This window comes from Salvelinus namaycush, chromosome 17 (genome assembly GCF_016432855.1).
Source record: "Salvelinus namaycush isolate Seneca chromosome 17, SaNama_1.0, whole genome shotgun sequence".
NCBI lineage: Eukaryota > Metazoa > Chordata > Actinopteri > Salmoniformes > Salmonidae > Salvelinus > Salvelinus namaycush.
The window spans coordinates 33,981,983-33,998,918 of record NC_052323.1 but is presented as its reverse complement, the minus strand read 5'-3'; the positions used below and the strand labels follow the sequence as shown (position 1 = coordinate 33,998,918).

The 16,936-nt window shown below is 43.6% G+C and overlaps 1 protein-coding gene across 1 annotated transcript in view; it reads left to right on the top strand.

Annotated features, from left to right (window-relative positions):
• The window catches only part of LOC120062094 (ras-GEF domain-containing family member 1C-like), a 37,633-nt gene extending 21,064 nt beyond the window's left edge, over nucleotides 1-16,569 (top strand). Inside the window, exons 2-14 of the mRNA XM_039011902.1 lie at nucleotides 1,097-1,329; nucleotides 2,368-2,493; nucleotides 2,662-2,799; nucleotides 8,245-8,469; nucleotides 9,878-9,952; nucleotides 10,316-10,414; nucleotides 10,922-11,024; nucleotides 11,100-11,179; nucleotides 13,507-13,602; nucleotides 13,705-13,800; nucleotides 13,973-14,096; nucleotides 14,203-14,275; nucleotides 14,759-16,569. Coding sequence (XP_038867830.1) covers nucleotides 1,108-1,329; nucleotides 2,368-2,493; nucleotides 2,662-2,799; nucleotides 8,245-8,469; nucleotides 9,878-9,952; nucleotides 10,316-10,414; nucleotides 10,922-11,024; nucleotides 11,100-11,179; nucleotides 13,507-13,602; nucleotides 13,705-13,800; nucleotides 13,973-14,096; nucleotides 14,203-14,275; nucleotides 14,759-14,810 — 1,509 coding nt within the window. The 5' untranslated portion in view covers nucleotides 1,097-1,107 and the 3' untranslated portion in view covers nucleotides 14,811-16,569. The remainder of the gene's footprint in view (nucleotides 1-1,096; nucleotides 1,330-2,367; nucleotides 2,494-2,661; nucleotides 2,800-8,244; nucleotides 8,470-9,877; nucleotides 9,953-10,315; nucleotides 10,415-10,921; nucleotides 11,025-11,099; nucleotides 11,180-13,506; nucleotides 13,603-13,704; nucleotides 13,801-13,972; nucleotides 14,097-14,202; nucleotides 14,276-14,758) is intronic.
• Nucleotides 16,570-16,936: the final 367 nt, after the last annotated feature.

Below are 16,936 nucleotides of genomic sequence, written 5' to 3'. Positions count from 1 at the left end.
AAGCATGGAGATGTTTTATTATTTCTAAAAGCATGGAGATGTTTTATTATTTCTAAAAGCATGGAGATGTTTTATTATTTCTAAAACACCTCAAACTAGTATCTCAAATAGACCATTTAAAAAATGCTTGCTATTTCCTCATACAGGATGATGTCATCCTCCTGAGGAGGATGAGCTGGCCAATCAGCATTAATATTTTTAATGACCGATATACGCCCACAACATTCTGTTGTTGGGGTACACCCACACAAAGACATTGCCTTTTAACATACTTAATTACAATTTCAATCATAATGGAATTAATTAAGGTCATATTTCATAGAACTCTGGAAACACTGAGCAGTTACTTTAAAGGTCGACTTTGGGCAAAAAACAAAAAAATAGAGAGTGATGTCTTGAGAGCCAGATGAGGGGTAGAGAGAGGGATGAGGGGTAGAGAGAGGGATGGGGGGTAGAGAGAGAGATGAGGGGTAGAGAGAGGGATGAGGGTAGAGAGAGAGGGATGAGGGGTAGAGAGAGGGAGGAGGGGTAGAGAGAGGGATGAGGGGTAGAGAGAGGGATGAGGGGTAGAGAGAGTGATGAGGGGTAGAGAGAGTGATGAGGGGTAGAGAGAGGGATGAGGGGTAGAGAGAGGGAGGAGGGTAGAGAGAGGGATGAGGGGTAGAGAGAGGGATGAGGGGTAGAGAGAGGGATGAGGGTACAGAGAGAGAGAGATGAGGGGTAGAGAGAGGGGGAGGAGGGTACAGAGAGAGAAAGTTGAGGGGTAGAGAGAGAGAGATGAGGGGTAGAGAGAGAGATGAGGGTTGGAGAGAGAGATGAGGGTTAGGGAGAGAGGAAACGGAACACTTTCTTACGGCAAAGGTCTCGACGGCGACAGTATGACACACATTTCCCCTCTTGTATTGCATCGTCCTTGGAGACGGCCTGCTGGGGGTTGGGGGGATATTCCATTTCCCCCAACAACGGAGGCTTTGGCTGGCAGGTTGTAAAGTCACTGGGATGGAATGAGTGTGTAGTGGAGACTGAACTAGAGATAATGCTCTGAGAGGGTAAACAGCTAGCCTGCTGAATGTATCTCTCTGTCTGTCCATCCCAGCCAGGAGAGGAATGCCCCAGACTGTGTTCCCAGCAGCAGGCACCATGTTCACCCCCAGTGGCTTCAGCCCCCACCTGGCCTCCACCTGCTCTGAGGCTGACCCTGAGGAGGAGGAAGGCCCCCAGGAGGCCAGAGGACCTGGGGCTTGCGTGGCCGACGGACCCCCCATTACCTCCGCCTCTCTGGACACTCTCATCCAGCACCTGGTGCCCACCGCAGACTACTACCCAGAGGTAAACACCACCCTGGTTGTAGTGGCCCCAGCCTCAGAAGTAGAAATAGTAGTAGGAATATAATGTTAATGAAAATGGAAATACTGGATGTGTTTAACCCATTGTTTCCCTCCAGAGAAAGCCTATGTGTTTAACCCATTGTTTCCCTCCACAGAAAGCCTATGTGTTTAACCCATTGTGTCCCTCCACAGAAAGCCTATGTGTTTAACCCATTGTGTCCCTCCACAGAAAGCCTATGTGTTTAACCCATTGTGTCCCTCCACAGAAAGCCTATGTGTTTAACCCATTGTGTCCCTCCACAGAAAGCCTGTGTTTAACCCATTGTTTCCCTCCACAGAAAGCCTATGTGTTTAACCCATTGTTTCCCTCCACAGAAAGCCTATGTGTTTAACCCATTGTGTCCCTCCACAGAAAGCCTATGTGTTTAACCCATTGTGTCCCTCCACAGAAAGCCTATGTGTTTAACCCATTGTTTCCCTCCAGAGAAAGCCTATGTGTTTAACCCATTGTGTCCCTCCACAGAAAGCCTATGTGTTTAACCCATTGTGTCCCTCCACAGAAAGCCTATGTGTTTAACCCATTGTTTCCCTCCTCAGAAAGCCTGTGTTTAACCCATTGTGTCCCTCCACAGAAAGCCTATGTGTTTAACCCATTGTTTCCCTCCAGAGAAAGCCTATGTGTTTAACCCATTGTGTCCCTCCACAGAAAGCCTATGTGTTTAACCCATTGTGTCCCTCCACAGAAAGCCTATGTGTTTAACCCATTGTGTCCCTCCACAGAAAGCCTATGTGTTTAACCCATTGTGTCCCTCCACAGAAAGCCTATGTGTTTAACCCATTGTTTCCCTCCACAGAAAGCCTATGTGTTTAACCCATTGTTTCCCTCCTCAGAAAGCCTATGTGTTTAACCCATTGTTTCCCTCCACAGAAAGCCTATGTGTTTAACCCATTGTTTCCCTCCACAGAAAGCCTATGTGTTTAACCCATTGTTTCCCTCCACAGAAAGCCTATGTGTTTAACCCATTGTTTCCCTCCACAGAAAGCCTATGTGTTTACGTTCCTGCTGAGTGCTCGTCTGTTCATCTCTCCCCCTGAGCTGCTGGCCAGACTCTGTGACACCTGCATCAAACAACAGCAGTTGGACAACAGCAGTCCACTGGACACGGTCAGCACTGCTTACACACACACACACACACACACACACACACACACACACACACACACACACACACACACACACACACACACACACACACACACACACACACACACACACACACACACACAAACCCAAACTTTCCATCCCAGTGACTCTGACTGTGTCTCCTCACAGGCTAAAGTGAGGAAGTTTGGTCCCAAGATCCTGCAGCTGCTGACTGAGTGGACAGAGACATTCCCCACAGACTTCAGAGAGGAGAAGATGGTGGGCCTTTTCAAAGATATCATCCACAGGATAGCACCCTGTGATGAGGTGAGAGAGAGGGAGGGAGGGAGGGAGGGAGGGAGGGAGGGAGGGAGGGAGGGAGGGAGGGAGGGAGGGAGGGAGGGAGGGAGGGAGGGAGGGAGGAAGTATGAGAGGCTACCCTCCATACTCTCAGAAAGGAGACTCAGTCGGGTGAAGGGGTGTGGCACTCTGAATGTACAAAACAGTGCAATGTTATGCATTCCTGTTCTACTGCATTACAGGAGAGAGTGGGATAGGGAGAGAGAAAAGAGTAGAGAAAGAATGAGAGAGAGAGAGAGAGAGAGAGAGAGAGAGAGAGAGAGAGAGAGGAGGGAGAGAGAAGAGAGGGCGAAAGAGCTAGAGAGGAGGGAGAGAGCGAGCGAGCGAGAGGACGGAGAGAGAAGAGAGAGAGAGAGAGAGAGAGAGAGAGAGAGAGAGAGGAGGGCGAGAGAAGAGAAAGATAGAAGGAAAGAAAAAGAGAGAGAAGAGAGAGAGGGAGAAAGAGGAAGGAGAGAGAGAGTGAGAGAGGAAAGAGAGAGCGAGCGAGAGGATGGAGAGAGAAGAGAGAGAGAGAGAGAGAGAGATGGGTCCCAACTCCTGCAGCTCTGTCGCACGCTGGGTCTGTACATAGTCAATGGTAGGCTTCGAGGGGACTCCTATGGTAGGTACACCTACAGCTCATCCCTTGTCAGTAGTACTGTAGATTACTTTATCACTGACCTCAACCCAGAGTCTCTCAGAGCGTTCACAGTCAGCCCACTGACACCCCTATAAGAAAATAAACAACAATGACAATTGGTTTGATGAAGAATGCAAAAACCTAAGAAATAAAATGATTAACCAATCCAACCAGAAAGAGAAAGACCCAGAGAACCTGGATCTACGCCTTCACTATGACGAATCACTAACACTATACACTAAAAATACTTGAATCAGTTATAGAACCCATTGTGAGGTCTGGGGTCTACTCACCAACCCAAAATTCACAAAATGGAACAAACACCAAATTGAGACTCTGCATGCAGAATTCTGCAAAAATATCCTCTGTGTACAACGTAAAACACCAAATAATGCATGCAGAGCAGAATTAGGCCGATACCCGCTAATTAACCAAATCCAGAATAGAGCCGTTAAATTCTACAACCACCTAAAAGGAAGTGATTCCCAAACAAGCCATGAACAAGCCATCACCTACAGAGAGATGAACCTGGAGAAGAGTCCCCTAAGAAAGCTGGTCCTGGGGCTCTGTTCACAAACAGACCCCACAGAGCCCCACGACAGTAACACAATTAGACCCAACCAAATCAAGAGAAAACATAAAGATAATTACTTGACAGAATTAACAAAAAAAAATTGCAAACTAGAATGCTATTTGGCTCTAAACAGAGAGTACGCAGTCATAGAATACCTGACCCAAAATTAAGGAAATCTTTGACTATGTACAGACTCGGTGAGCATAGTCTTGCTATTGAGAAAGGTCGCCGTAGGCAGACCTGGCTCTCAAGAGAAGACAAGCTATGTGCACACTGCCCACAAAATTATCAAAATCCAGAAAAGAGCCGTTAAATTCTACAACCACCTAAAAGAAAGTGATTCTTCACTTGCTTTGGGAATGTTAACAATTGTTTCCCATTCCAATAAAGCCCTTAAAGTGAAATTGAGAGAGAGAGAGAGAGAGAGAGAGAGAGAGAGAGAGAGAGAGAGAGAGAGAGAGAGAGAGAGAGAGAGAGAGAGAGAGAGAGGGGGGAGAAGGGGGGAGAGACAGACAGAGAGAGAGGGGGAGAGAGAGAGACAGACAGAGAGAGGAGAGACAGACAGACAGAGAGAGAGAAAGAGAGAGAGGGGGAGGGGAGAGAGAGGAGGAGAGAAGGGGGGAGAGACAGAGAGAGAGGGGGGGAGAGAGAGAGAGACAGACAGAGAGCGAGTGCACATCGTTACAACACAGTATATAGACATATGACATTTGAAATGTCTTTATTATTTTGGAACTTCTGTGAGTGTAATGTTTACTGTGAATTATCTACTTCACTTCACTTGCAATGTTAACATATGTTTCCCATGCCAATAAAGCCCTGAAATTGAATTGGAGAGAGAGAGAGAGAGAGAGAGAGAGAGAGAGAGAGAGAGAGAGAGAGAGAGAGAGAGAGAGAGAGAGAGAGAGAGAGAGAGAGAGAGAGAGAGAGAGAGAGAGAGAGAGAGAGAGAGAGAGAGAATAGAAAAAGCGATGAGGGGAGGGGTTCTTGCATTGGCTCTGCAGCCTCAAGGACAGAGAGATAAAGAAATGGATGATGATGAAGGATGAGGGTGGCATGGGGATGGAAGATGGAGAGCAGGGAGGGGAGGAAGAGCAGGGAGGGGAAGTGGAGTAGGATGAAAGGGGGTGGATGCGAAGAAGGAAGAAGAGGGATGGAGAGAGAGCAAGAGGAGGGTAATGGTGATGAATTTGCAGCTATTTGTGGTTGCAGAGCAGGGCCCAGGCAGTGTTCTGGCTTCAGGTCATTTACACTATGGGTGATTTACTGAGACTCGACCTGCCGGCCCCAACCACCAGCCTTACAGCCACACAGCTCAGCGGGGGAGGGACACACACACACACACACACTGGGGGGAACACAACACACACTCACACACACAGATGAAAAGGGACACATGCTGGCACGCGCACGATGGTGTGAAAGAGGGATGTAAACTGTGAAGGAGAGGGATGTAGTCTGGAGAGATGATGAGGGTGATGATTATGATGTTGATTGTGATGATTTTGGGGGTGATGATTGTGATGGTGATGATAATGATGATTGCGGTGATGATGATGATTGTGATGATGATGATGATGATGATGATGATGATGATGATGATGATGATGATGATGATGATGATGATGATGGTGATAATGATGATTTTTTATTTATTTAATTTCAGCTTTATTTAACCAGGTAGGCCAGTTGAGAACAAGTTCTCATTTACAACTGTGACCTGGCCAAGATAAAGCAAAGCAGTGCAACAAAAACAACAACACAGAGTTACACATAAACAAACGTACAGTCAATAACACAAAATAAAAGAAAAATAGAAAAATCTATGTACAGTGTGTGCAAGTGTAGAAGAGTAGAGAGGTAGGCAATAACTATGCACTAGAGGCAAAAATAATTACAATTTGGCATTAATACTGGAGTGATATATATGTGCAGATAAGGATGGGCAAGTAGAGATACTGGGGTGCAAAAGAGCAAGAGGGTAAGTAATAATATGGGGATGAGGTAGTCAGGTGTGCTGTTTACAGATTGACTGTGTACAGGTGCAGTGATCAGTAAGCTGCTCTGACAGCTGATGCTTAAAGTTAGTGAGGGAGATATAGACTCCAGCTTCAGAGATTTTTGCAATTTGTTCCAGTCATTGGCAGCAGAGGACTGGAAGGAAAGGCGGCCAAAGGAAGTGTTGGCTTTGTGGCTGGCCAGTGAAATATACCTGCTGGAGCGCGTGCTACGGGTGGGTGTTGCTATGGTGACCAGTGAGCTGAGATAAGGAGGGGCTTTACCTAGCAAAGACTTATAGATGACCTGGAGCCAGTGGGTTTGGTGATGGATATGTAGTGAGGGCCAGCCAACGAGAGGATACAGGTCGCAGTGGTGGGTAGTATATGGGGCTTTGGTGACAAAACGGATGACACTGTGATAGACTACATCCAGTTTGCTGAATTGAGTGTTGGGGGCTATTTTGTAAATGACATCGCCGAAGTCAAGGATCGGTAGGATAGTCAGTTTTACGAGGGTATGATTGGCAGCATGAGTGAAGGATGCTTTGTTGCGAAATTGGAAGCCGATTCTATATTTCATTTTGGATTGGAGATGCTTAATATGAGTCTGGAAGGAGAGTTTACAGTTTAACCAGACCCCTAGGTATTTGTAGTATTTGTCTACATATTCTAGGTCAGAACCGTCCAGAGTAGTGATGCTAGTCGGGCGGGACGGTGCGGGCAGCAATCGGTTGAAGAGCATGCACTTAGTTTTACTAGCATTTAAAAGCAGTTGGAGGCCACGGAAGGAGTGTTGTATGGCGTTGAAGCTTGTTTGGGAGTTTGTTAGCACAGTGTCCAAAGAAGGGCCAGATGTATACAGAATGGTGTCGTCTGCGTAGAGGTGGATCAAAGAATCACCAGCAGCAAGAGCGACATCATTGATATATACAGAGAAAAGAGTCGGCCCGAGAATTGAACCCTGTGGCACCCCCATAGAGACTGCCAGAGGTCCGGACAACAGGCCCTCCGATTTGACACACTGAACTCTATCTGAGAAGTAGTTGGTGAACCAGGCGAGGCAGTCATTTCAGAAGCCAAGGCTATTGAGTCTGCCGATAAGAATGTGGTGATTGACAGAGTCGAAAGCCTTGGCCAGGTCGATGAAGACTGCTGCACAGCACTGTCTTTTATCGATGGCGTTTATGATATCGTTTAGGACCTTGAGCGTGGCTGAGGTGCACCCATGACCAGCTCGGAAACCAGATTGCATAGTGGAGAAGGTACGGTTGGATTCAAAATGGTCGGTGATCTGTTTATTAACGTGGCTTTCGGACATTTTAGAAAGGCAGGGCAGGATGGATATAGGTCTATAACAGTTTGGGTCTAGAGTGTCTCCCCCTTTGAAGAGGGGGATGACCGTGGCAACTTTCCAATCTTTAGGGATCTCAGACGATGCGAAAGAGAGGTTGAATAGGCTAGTAATAGGGGTTGCAACAATTTCTGCGGATAATTTTAGAGAGGGTCCAGATTGTCGAGCCCGGCTGATTTGTAGGGATCCAGATTTTGCAGTTCTTTCAGAAAATCAGCTTTCTGGATTTGGGTGAAGGAGAAGCAGGGGGGGGTTTGGGCAAGTTGCCGTGGAAAAATGCTTATTGAAATTATCGTAGATTTATCGGTGTTTCTGTTTCTATCCTCAGTGCAGTGGGCAGCTGGGAGGAAGTGCTCTTATTCTCCATGGACTTTACAGTGTCCCAAAACTTTTTGGAATTAGTGCTACAGGAAGCAAATTTCTGTTTGAACTGACTAACTGACTGAGTATATTGGTTCCTGACTTACCTGAAAAGTTGCATATCGATGCTAATGCAGAACGCCGCAGGATGTTTTTGTGCTGGTCAAGGGCAGTCAAGTCTGGGGTGAACCAAGGGCTATATCTGTTCTTAGTTCTACATTTTTTGAATGGGGCATGCTTATATAAGATGGAGAGGATAGTGCTTTTGAAGAGCAACCAGGCATCCTCTACTGACGGGATGAGGTCAACATCCTTCCAGGATACACGTGCCAGGTCGATTAGAAAGGCCTACTCGCTGAAGTGTTTTAGGGAGCGTTTGACAGTGGTCGTTATGATGATTGTGATGGTGATGCTGATGATGATGGGGAGGGTGAGAATGATGATGATGGTGTTGATCATGATTATTATTAGTTGTCTAATCATTCAAAAGTCTATATGTCCTTTCCAGGCGTATTGGAAGACACTGAACCAGGTTTTGCAGACGCTGAACCAGAAGCTGGCAGCCATCGCCCAGGGAGAGGAGAGCATTGTCAAAGTGAATGCCTCCTCAGTCTCCTCAATCTCAGACAAGCTGGTGGGCTTCAAGACCAAGCCTCCACCTATCCAGAAGGATATACTGTCTATCTGCAACGACCCATACACACTGGCACAGCAACTCACCCATGTGGAACTGGTAAGAAGAGTGGTAGGAAGGATGTGAGGAAGGAATTAAAGGAGAGAGAGGAGAGATGAAAGAGGATGAGATAAGGGTGTGATCGAAGGGAGAGATGATGAGAAGAGGAGAGAGGGGGAGGGAAGAGGAAGACAAACAGGCAAAGACAGAGAAAGATGATGAGAGATAAATGACAATAAGAGAGAGAGGAAGCAGAGGGAAGAAAGGAATAGACACAGAAATGAAGTGGAGATTAAGCTAGATGTAGAATCAAGACAGAGAGAGAGAGAGAGAGAGAGAGAGAGAGAGAGAGATGGAGCACCTAAATCTTCCAAACAACCCAGGGGATATTTAGTTCTAACATTTGCTTGATTACCAGCTGTATTAGCCTTGCATGGTCCTAGGTTAACTCTAGCCTACAGCTAAGTAACAGGCTTTGAATGGTCCTATGTTAGCTCTAGCCTACAGCTGAGTAATAGACTTTAAATGGTCCTCTGTTAGCTCTAGCCTACAGCTAATTAACAGGCTTTGAACGGTCCTCTGTTAGCTCTAGCCTGCAGCTGAGTAACAGACTTTGAAAGGTGCTCTACAGACAGAAACAGACAGGGCTGAGTAACAAAGGAGCTCCTACTCTACTGATGGTAGTGCTGTGTGTGTGTGTGTGTGTGTGTGTGTGTGTGTGTGTGTGTGTGTGTGTGTGTGTGTGTGTGTGTGTGTGTGTGTGTGTGTGTGTGTGTGTGTGTGTGTGTGTGTGTGTGTGTGTGTGTGTGTGTGTGTGTGTGTGTGTGTGTGTGTGTGTGTGTGTGTGTGTAAGGGCCATCCTCCGTAGGCCTGAGTAAGCATGTATTCTGGTCTGAAAAGCGCGACATCCTCTCAGTCAGTGGTTTGCCTGGTGCCTTTAAGGGAATACATCCACAGTTGATATATGTGACCTGACAGCTTCACACACACACACACACACACACACACACACACACACACACACACACACACACACACACACACACACACACACACACACACACACACACACACACACACACACACACACACACACACACACACACACACAGCTTACTGTGGGCTCCCGCTAAATGTTGGGACAGATTTGTGAAACACAGACACCACTCATCACTTGGCTGCATTCCTTTCAGAGTTTGGGTCAACCTGTGGGTGAAGATGTACTGTAGCTGTGGGTCATTGTCTTTGTTGATATGACAACAGTGACATAGTGTGTGTGTTTTCTTATGTTTATGTATTTTTGATATGCGTTGCTTAGCCTGTGCATACCAGGGGTCAGCTGTTGCTTCAATGGAATGTGAGATTTCTCAATGATTCATGACTTCCTGTATTGCTTGGCTTCTATTACGGAGATTAATCTAGTTAATATGCACGGCCATGTCGCTCTACTCTGCTCTCTCTGTTTCAGGAACATCTCAGTTATATCGGTCCTGAGGAGTTTGTCCAAGCCTTTGTTCAGAAAGACCCACTAGATAGCACTCAGGTATAGTATAATATACTGCATATCAAAACTTGTTCAGTGGGAATAACATTATAGTACACCGTTTTGTAAAACATGTGTTTACTTTTTGAAAAGAGAAAGTAAGAGTGTGAGAAAGAGAGAGAGAGAGAGAGAGAGAGAGAGAGAGAGAGAGAGAGAGAGAGAGAGAGAGAGAGAGAGAGACAGAGAGAGACAGAGACAGAGACAGAGACAGAGACAGAGACAGAGACAGAGACAGAGACAGAGACAGAGAGATACAAAGAGGAGACAGAGAGAATGACAGAGAGACAAGACAGAGAAAGAGAGAGAGAGAGAGAGGCCTTCTCTGGTCCTGATTTGCAGTATTCTGTGTTTGTGTCCCAGCAGCCGTGTTTCAGTGAGCAGAAGAAGAAGACCACTAACCTGGAGGCTTACGTCAGGTGGTTCAACAGGCTGTGCTACCTGGTAGCTACTGAGATCTGTATGGTAAATTATTTCACGTTATTCTCTTCGTTCTGGTCCCGCTCATTTGGTAGAGCATGGTGTTTGTGATGTAAGCACTGTGGGTTTGATTCCCGTGGCCACCCATACGTAAGCATGTATGCATGCATGACTGTAAGTCCCTTTGGATAAAAACGTCTGCTAAATGGCATGTATTATGATATATTATATTATGCCAGTCTTCCCTCACTGAGGTTGATGATTCATTTATGGTTCTTTAGTGTCACCTGCTGGCCATGTAACATTACTACACTCCTATACCCATTGTGAGGCATTGATACTTTCTTCCCAGACCAGGGCCTGTATCCACAGCGTCTCAGAGTAGGAGTGATGATCTAGGATCAGATCCCAACCTCTCCATACAATCCTATTCATTATGATCTAAAAGGCAAAACTGATCCTAGATACGGGCCCTGGGAAAATACTGTATTATTTTGCATGTCATTTACATCCATTATATCCTACTAGCATCCTGTGTCTATCTCCTCTCAGCCTGCTAAGAAGAAACAGAGAGCCCAGGTGATTGAGTTCTTCATCGACGTGGCCAGAGAGTGCTTCAACATTGGCAATTTCAACTCCCTCATGGCCATCATCTGTGAGTACATCATACATGACCCAAATACTGATATTTGGCAAAATACCGATATTTGACTTGTGTCTGCTCCTCTAGCTGGTATGAATATGAGTCCTGTGTCTCGGTTGAAGAAGACGTGGGGTAAAGCCAAGACTGCCAAGTTCTTCATCCTGGAGGTAAGACTAGCCAACCAGCACAGCCTTAGATACCTTGTTAGAATTTGTATTATTTCATTGTTGTTATTATTATTAAACAGTAGTTGTTAAAGTTCATTCTTCATTGGTTTGGGATGAATTGTTAAACTCATCCCAAACCATCTCAAGGTGTGTTTTGGGGCACTGTCCTGTTGAAAAACAAATTATAGTCCCACTAAGTGCAAACCAGATGGGATGGCATATCGCTGCAGAATACTGTGGTAGCCATGCTGGTTAAGTATGCCTTGAATTCTAAATACCAGCAAAGTAACCCCACACCATACCTCCTCATCCATACTTCACGGTGGGAACCACACATGCAGAGATCATCCGTTCACCTACTCTGCATCTCACAAAGACACAGCGGTTGGAACCAAAAATCAAAAATGTGGACTCCACAGGTCTAAGGTCCGTTGCTCATGTTTCTTGGCCCAAGCAAGTCTAATTTTATTATTGGTGTCCTTTAGTAGTGGTTTCTTTGCAGCAATTCGACCATGAAGGCCTGATTCACGCAGTCTCCTCTGAACAGTTGATGTTGAGATGTGTCTGTTACTTGAACTTTGTGAAGCATTTATTTGGGCTGCAACTTCTGAGGTGCAGTTAACTCTAATGAACGTATCCTCTGCAGCAGAGGTAACTCTGGGTCTTCCATTCCTGTGGCGGTCCTCATGAGAGCCCCTGTATATAGCCTCATTATTGTTATTTTATTGTCTTTTTTTACTTTAATTTATTTAGTAAATATTTTTTTTGTAAATATTAAAACTTCTTATGGCTGGGTGGCAGTATTGAGTAGCTTGGATGAAAAGGTGCCCAGAGTAAACTGCCTGCTACTCAGGCTCAGAGGCTAAGATATGCATATTATTATATATTTGGATAGAAAACACTCTGAAGTTTCTAAAACTGTCTGAATGATGTCTGTGAGTATAACAGAACTCATATGGCAGGCAAAAACCTGAGAAAAAATCCAACCAGGAAGTGGGAAATCTGAGGTTTGTAGGTTTGCCTATCCAATATACAGTGGGATATTGGTCATTTTGCACTTCCTAAGGCTTCCACTAGATGCCAACAGTCTTTAAAACCTTGTTTGATGCTTCTACTGTGAAGAATGAGGGAAGGAGAGCTCTTTGAATCAGGTGTCTGGCACGAGCTGAACATGCGCGGTCACATGAGAGTGACCTGCTTTCCATCGCATTTCTGAAGACAAAGGAATTCTCCAGTTGAAACATTATTGAAGAATTATTTTTAAAACATCCTAAAGATTGATTCTATACATCGTTTGACATGTTTCTACGAACTGTAATGGAATTGTTTGACTTTTCGTCTGACCTGTGCGTCATGAATGTGGATTACTGGACTGAACGCGCGAACAAAATGAAGGTATTTGGACATAAATGATGGACTATATCGAACAAAACAAACATTTATTGTCGAACTGGGATTCCTGGGAGTGCATTCTGATGAAGATCATCAAAGGTAAGTGAATATTTATAATGCTATTTCTGACTTCTGTTGACTCCAAAAAATGGCAGATATCTTTATGGCTTATTTGGGCTCTGAGCGCTGTACTCAGATTATAGCATGGTGTGCTTTTTCCGTAAAGTTTTTTTTAAATCTGACACAGCGGTTGCATTAAGGAGAAGTTTATCTAAAGTTCCATGTTTAATACTTGTATCTTTTATCAATGTTTATTATGAGTATTTCTGTAAATTGATGTGGCTCTCTGCAAAATCACCGGATGTTTTGGAGGCAAAACATTACTGAACATAATGCGCCAATGTAAACTGAGACTTTTGGATATAAATATGAACTTTATCGAACAAAACATACATGTATTGTGTAACATGAAGTCCTATGAGTGTCATCTGATGAAGATCATCAGAGGTTAGTGATTAATTTTATCTCTATTTCTGATGTTTGTGACTCCTCTCTTTGGCTGGAATAATGGCTGTGTGTTTTCTGTGAATAGGTGCTGACCTAACATAATTGTTTGTGGTGCTTTCGCCGAAAAGCCTATTTCAAATCGGACACTGGTGGGATTAACAAGAAGTGTATCTTTAAAATGGTGTAAAATACTTGTATGTCTGAGGAATTTAAATCATGAGATTTCTGTTGTTTTGAATTTGGCGCCCTGCACTTTCACTGGCTGTTGTCATATCGATCCCGTTAACGGGATCTCAGCCGTAAGAAGTTTTAAGGGCTTGTAAGTAAGCATTTCATGGTAAGGTCTACTACACCTGTTGTATTCGGCGCATGTGACAAATACATTTTTATTTCAATTGACTAATATACTATTTTATTTTACCATACAGCATCAGATGGACCCTACTGGAAACTTCTACAACTACAGAACAGCACTTAGGGGAGCCGTCCACAGGTCCCAGACTGCTAATAGCATCAGGGAGAAGGTACAGGCCATCATTCACTTTGTAACTATCCTTACCTGACCCCTACTCGTGCACTGAAACCAAGGACACACATCATTAACTCTGTCTCTCTCTTTTCCTTAGATTGTGATTCCCTTCTTCAGCCTACTGATCAAAGACATCTACTTCCTGAATGAGGGATGTGCCAACCGCCTGCCCAATGGCCATGTGCATTTTGCGGTAAGGCTGAAAAGTTCATACTGATACATACAAATGTGGATTGTACTCTCTCAATTCAATTCAAATGGCTTTATTGGCATGGTAAATGTCTTTACATTGCCAAATCAATCTCTTGCTCTCTCTCTCTCTCTCTCTCTCTTACTCTCTCTCTGCTTTTTGATTTTGTTTTCAGAAATTTGTGGAATTGGCTCGCCAGGTGGGAGAGTTTATGACGTGGAAACAGATAGAGTGTCCGTTTGAGACAGACAGGAGCATCCTCCACTACCTCCACACTGCTCCCATCTTCAGTGAGGACGGTAAGACACGGTCTCACCTAACATGAGTCTTGAAGTAAAAACATTTAATCACACATTACAGTTAAACATTATAGTCACATATCATATTTCTTTCTTTCATCCCTAGGCCTCTACCTGGCATCCTATGAGAGTGAGAGCCCAGAGAACCAGGTGGAGAAGGACAGATGGAAAGCACTCAGGTATGACAGATATCAGTGATGTAACATAATGAGTCAGTGATGTAACCTAATGAGTCAGTGATGTAATCTAATGAGTCAGTGATGTAATCTAATGAGTCAGTAGCCTAATGAGTCGGTGATGTAGCCTAATGAGTCGGTGATGTAGCCTAATGAGTTGGTGATGTAGCCCAATGAGTCTGTGATGTAACCTAATGAGTCAGTGATGTAACCTAATGAGTTAGTGATGTAACCTAATGAGTCAGTGATGTAACCTAATGAGTCAGTGATGTAGCCCAATGAGTCAGTGATGTAACCTAATGAGTCAGTGATGTAACCTAATGAGTCAGTGATGTAGCCCAATGAGTCAGTGATGTAACCTAATGAGTCAGTGATGTAACCTAATGAGTCAGTGATGTAACCTAATGAGGCAGTGATGTAGCCCAATGAGTGACATAGTCTTAGCTTGTTAAAACCACCTGTATTTTCCCTCCTATCTTTCTCCAGGTCTAATATTCTGGTGAAGACAAAAGAGCTAAAAGAGCACCATGGCAGCTAACCCTCAGGCCAGCCCAGCGAGGGAGGGAGGGAGTGTACTCATTGCACTAGAACAAACTGTGAAGGAGCCTAGCTGGTACCGAGGTGTTTTTCTACACATGAAGAATAGAAGTGATGAAACAATAATGATGAACAGGATTCATCAACATCATTACCAGTAAAAACACAATGGAAGAACAAAGGTCAACAAGCAGTGAAAAGTGAAGCTACTGTATGGACACTAACTGGGGGAGTATAATGTCATTACCTTTGGTTTGACTTTTGTACATGGGGTACATAAGGGATAGAACAATCCCGCAATCTTGGTGTTTATTTACTCTTTATCATCTTTCTTTTTCTCCCTCTCTCTTTCTTTGTCTCTCCCTCTTCCTTTCTTTCTTTCTCATCTTTCTTTCTCTTCCCCTCTCTCATCTTTCTTTCTCTCCAAAGCCTTGTGTAAGTTTTCTATTGTACTGTTAGAATCCTGTAAAAGTAAGAGTAACTATGATGTGAAGGGCGCTGGCTTGCCCACTTAGCTGCCGGACTGTGTTTGGTCCTCTACTACTGAAGACTACTACTAAAGACTACTACTGAAGACTACTACTAAAGACTACTACTAAAGACTACTACTAAAGACTACTACTAAAGACTACTTCTAAAGACTACTATCGATGACTTCTACTAAAGACTACTTCTAAAGACTAGTATTGATGACTTCTACTAAAGACTAGTATTGATGACTTCTACTAAAGACTAGTATTGATGACTTCTACTAAAGACTAGTATTGATGACTTCTACTAAAGACTACTTCTAAAGACTAGTATTGATGACTTTTACTAAAGACTAGTATTGATGACTTTTACTAAAGACTAGTATTGATGACTTTTACCAAAGACTAGTATTGATGACTTCTACTAAAGACTACTTCTAAAGACTAGTATTGATGACTTTTACTAAAGACTACTTCTAAAGACTACTATTGATGACTTCTACTAAAGACTACTTCTAAAGACTAGTATTGATGACTTTTACTAAAGACTACTTCTAAAGACTAGTATTGATGACTTCCACTAAAGACTACTTCTAAAGACTACTATTGATGACTTCTACTAAAGACTACTTCTAAAGACCTGTATTGATGACTTCTACTAAAGACTACTTCTAAAGACTAGTATTGATGACTTCTACTAAAGACTAGTATTGATGACTTTTACTAAAGACTACTTCTAAAGACTACTATTGATGACTTCTACTAAAGACTACTTCTAAAGACTACTATTGATGACTTCTACTAAAGACTACTTCTAAAGACTAGTATTGATGACTTTTACTAAAGACTACTTCTAAAGACTAGTATTGATGACTTCTACTAAAGACTAGTATTGATGACTTTTACTAAAGACTACTTCTAAAGACTAGTATTGATGACTTTTACTAAAGACTACTTCTAAAGACTACTATTGATGACTTCTACTAAAGACTACTTCTAAAGACTAGTATTGATGACTTTTACTAAAGACTACTTCTAAAGACTACTATTGATGACTTTCACTAAAGACTACTTCTAAAGACTACTATTGATGACTTTCACTAAAGACTACTTCTAAAGACTACTATTGATGACTTCTACTAAAGACTACTATTGATGACTTCTACTAAAGACTACTTCTAAAGACTACTATTGATGACGACTACTACTAATGACTACTACTGACTACTACTGAGTACCAGGAACCACTGGAGAGACATCCTGCATTATATCATTCCACATACATAAATACATGGACTGTGTAGTGTGTGTGTGTGTGTGTGTGTGTGTGTGTGTGTGTGTGTGTGTGTGTGTGTGTGTGTGTGTGTGTGTGTGTGTGTGTGTGTGTGTGTGTGTGTGTGTGTGTGTGTGTGTGCGTTTGCGTGTGTGCATGGTCTCAGTTGAGGGGCTTATTCGTATTAAAATGTAAATCTCTCATCCTCAGTGGAGAGACTGTTGTTGAAACCATGAAACCAGGGTATTTTCATCTCCATGTCTGAATCTAGTCTACCTGTACATTGTAGGTGTGGAGGGCTGGAGATATCAGCGGTGTCTACTCCTATGCGAAAATGGATTGTGCCATGAAAACGACAGCAAAACAATCAATCATGGCAAGAGC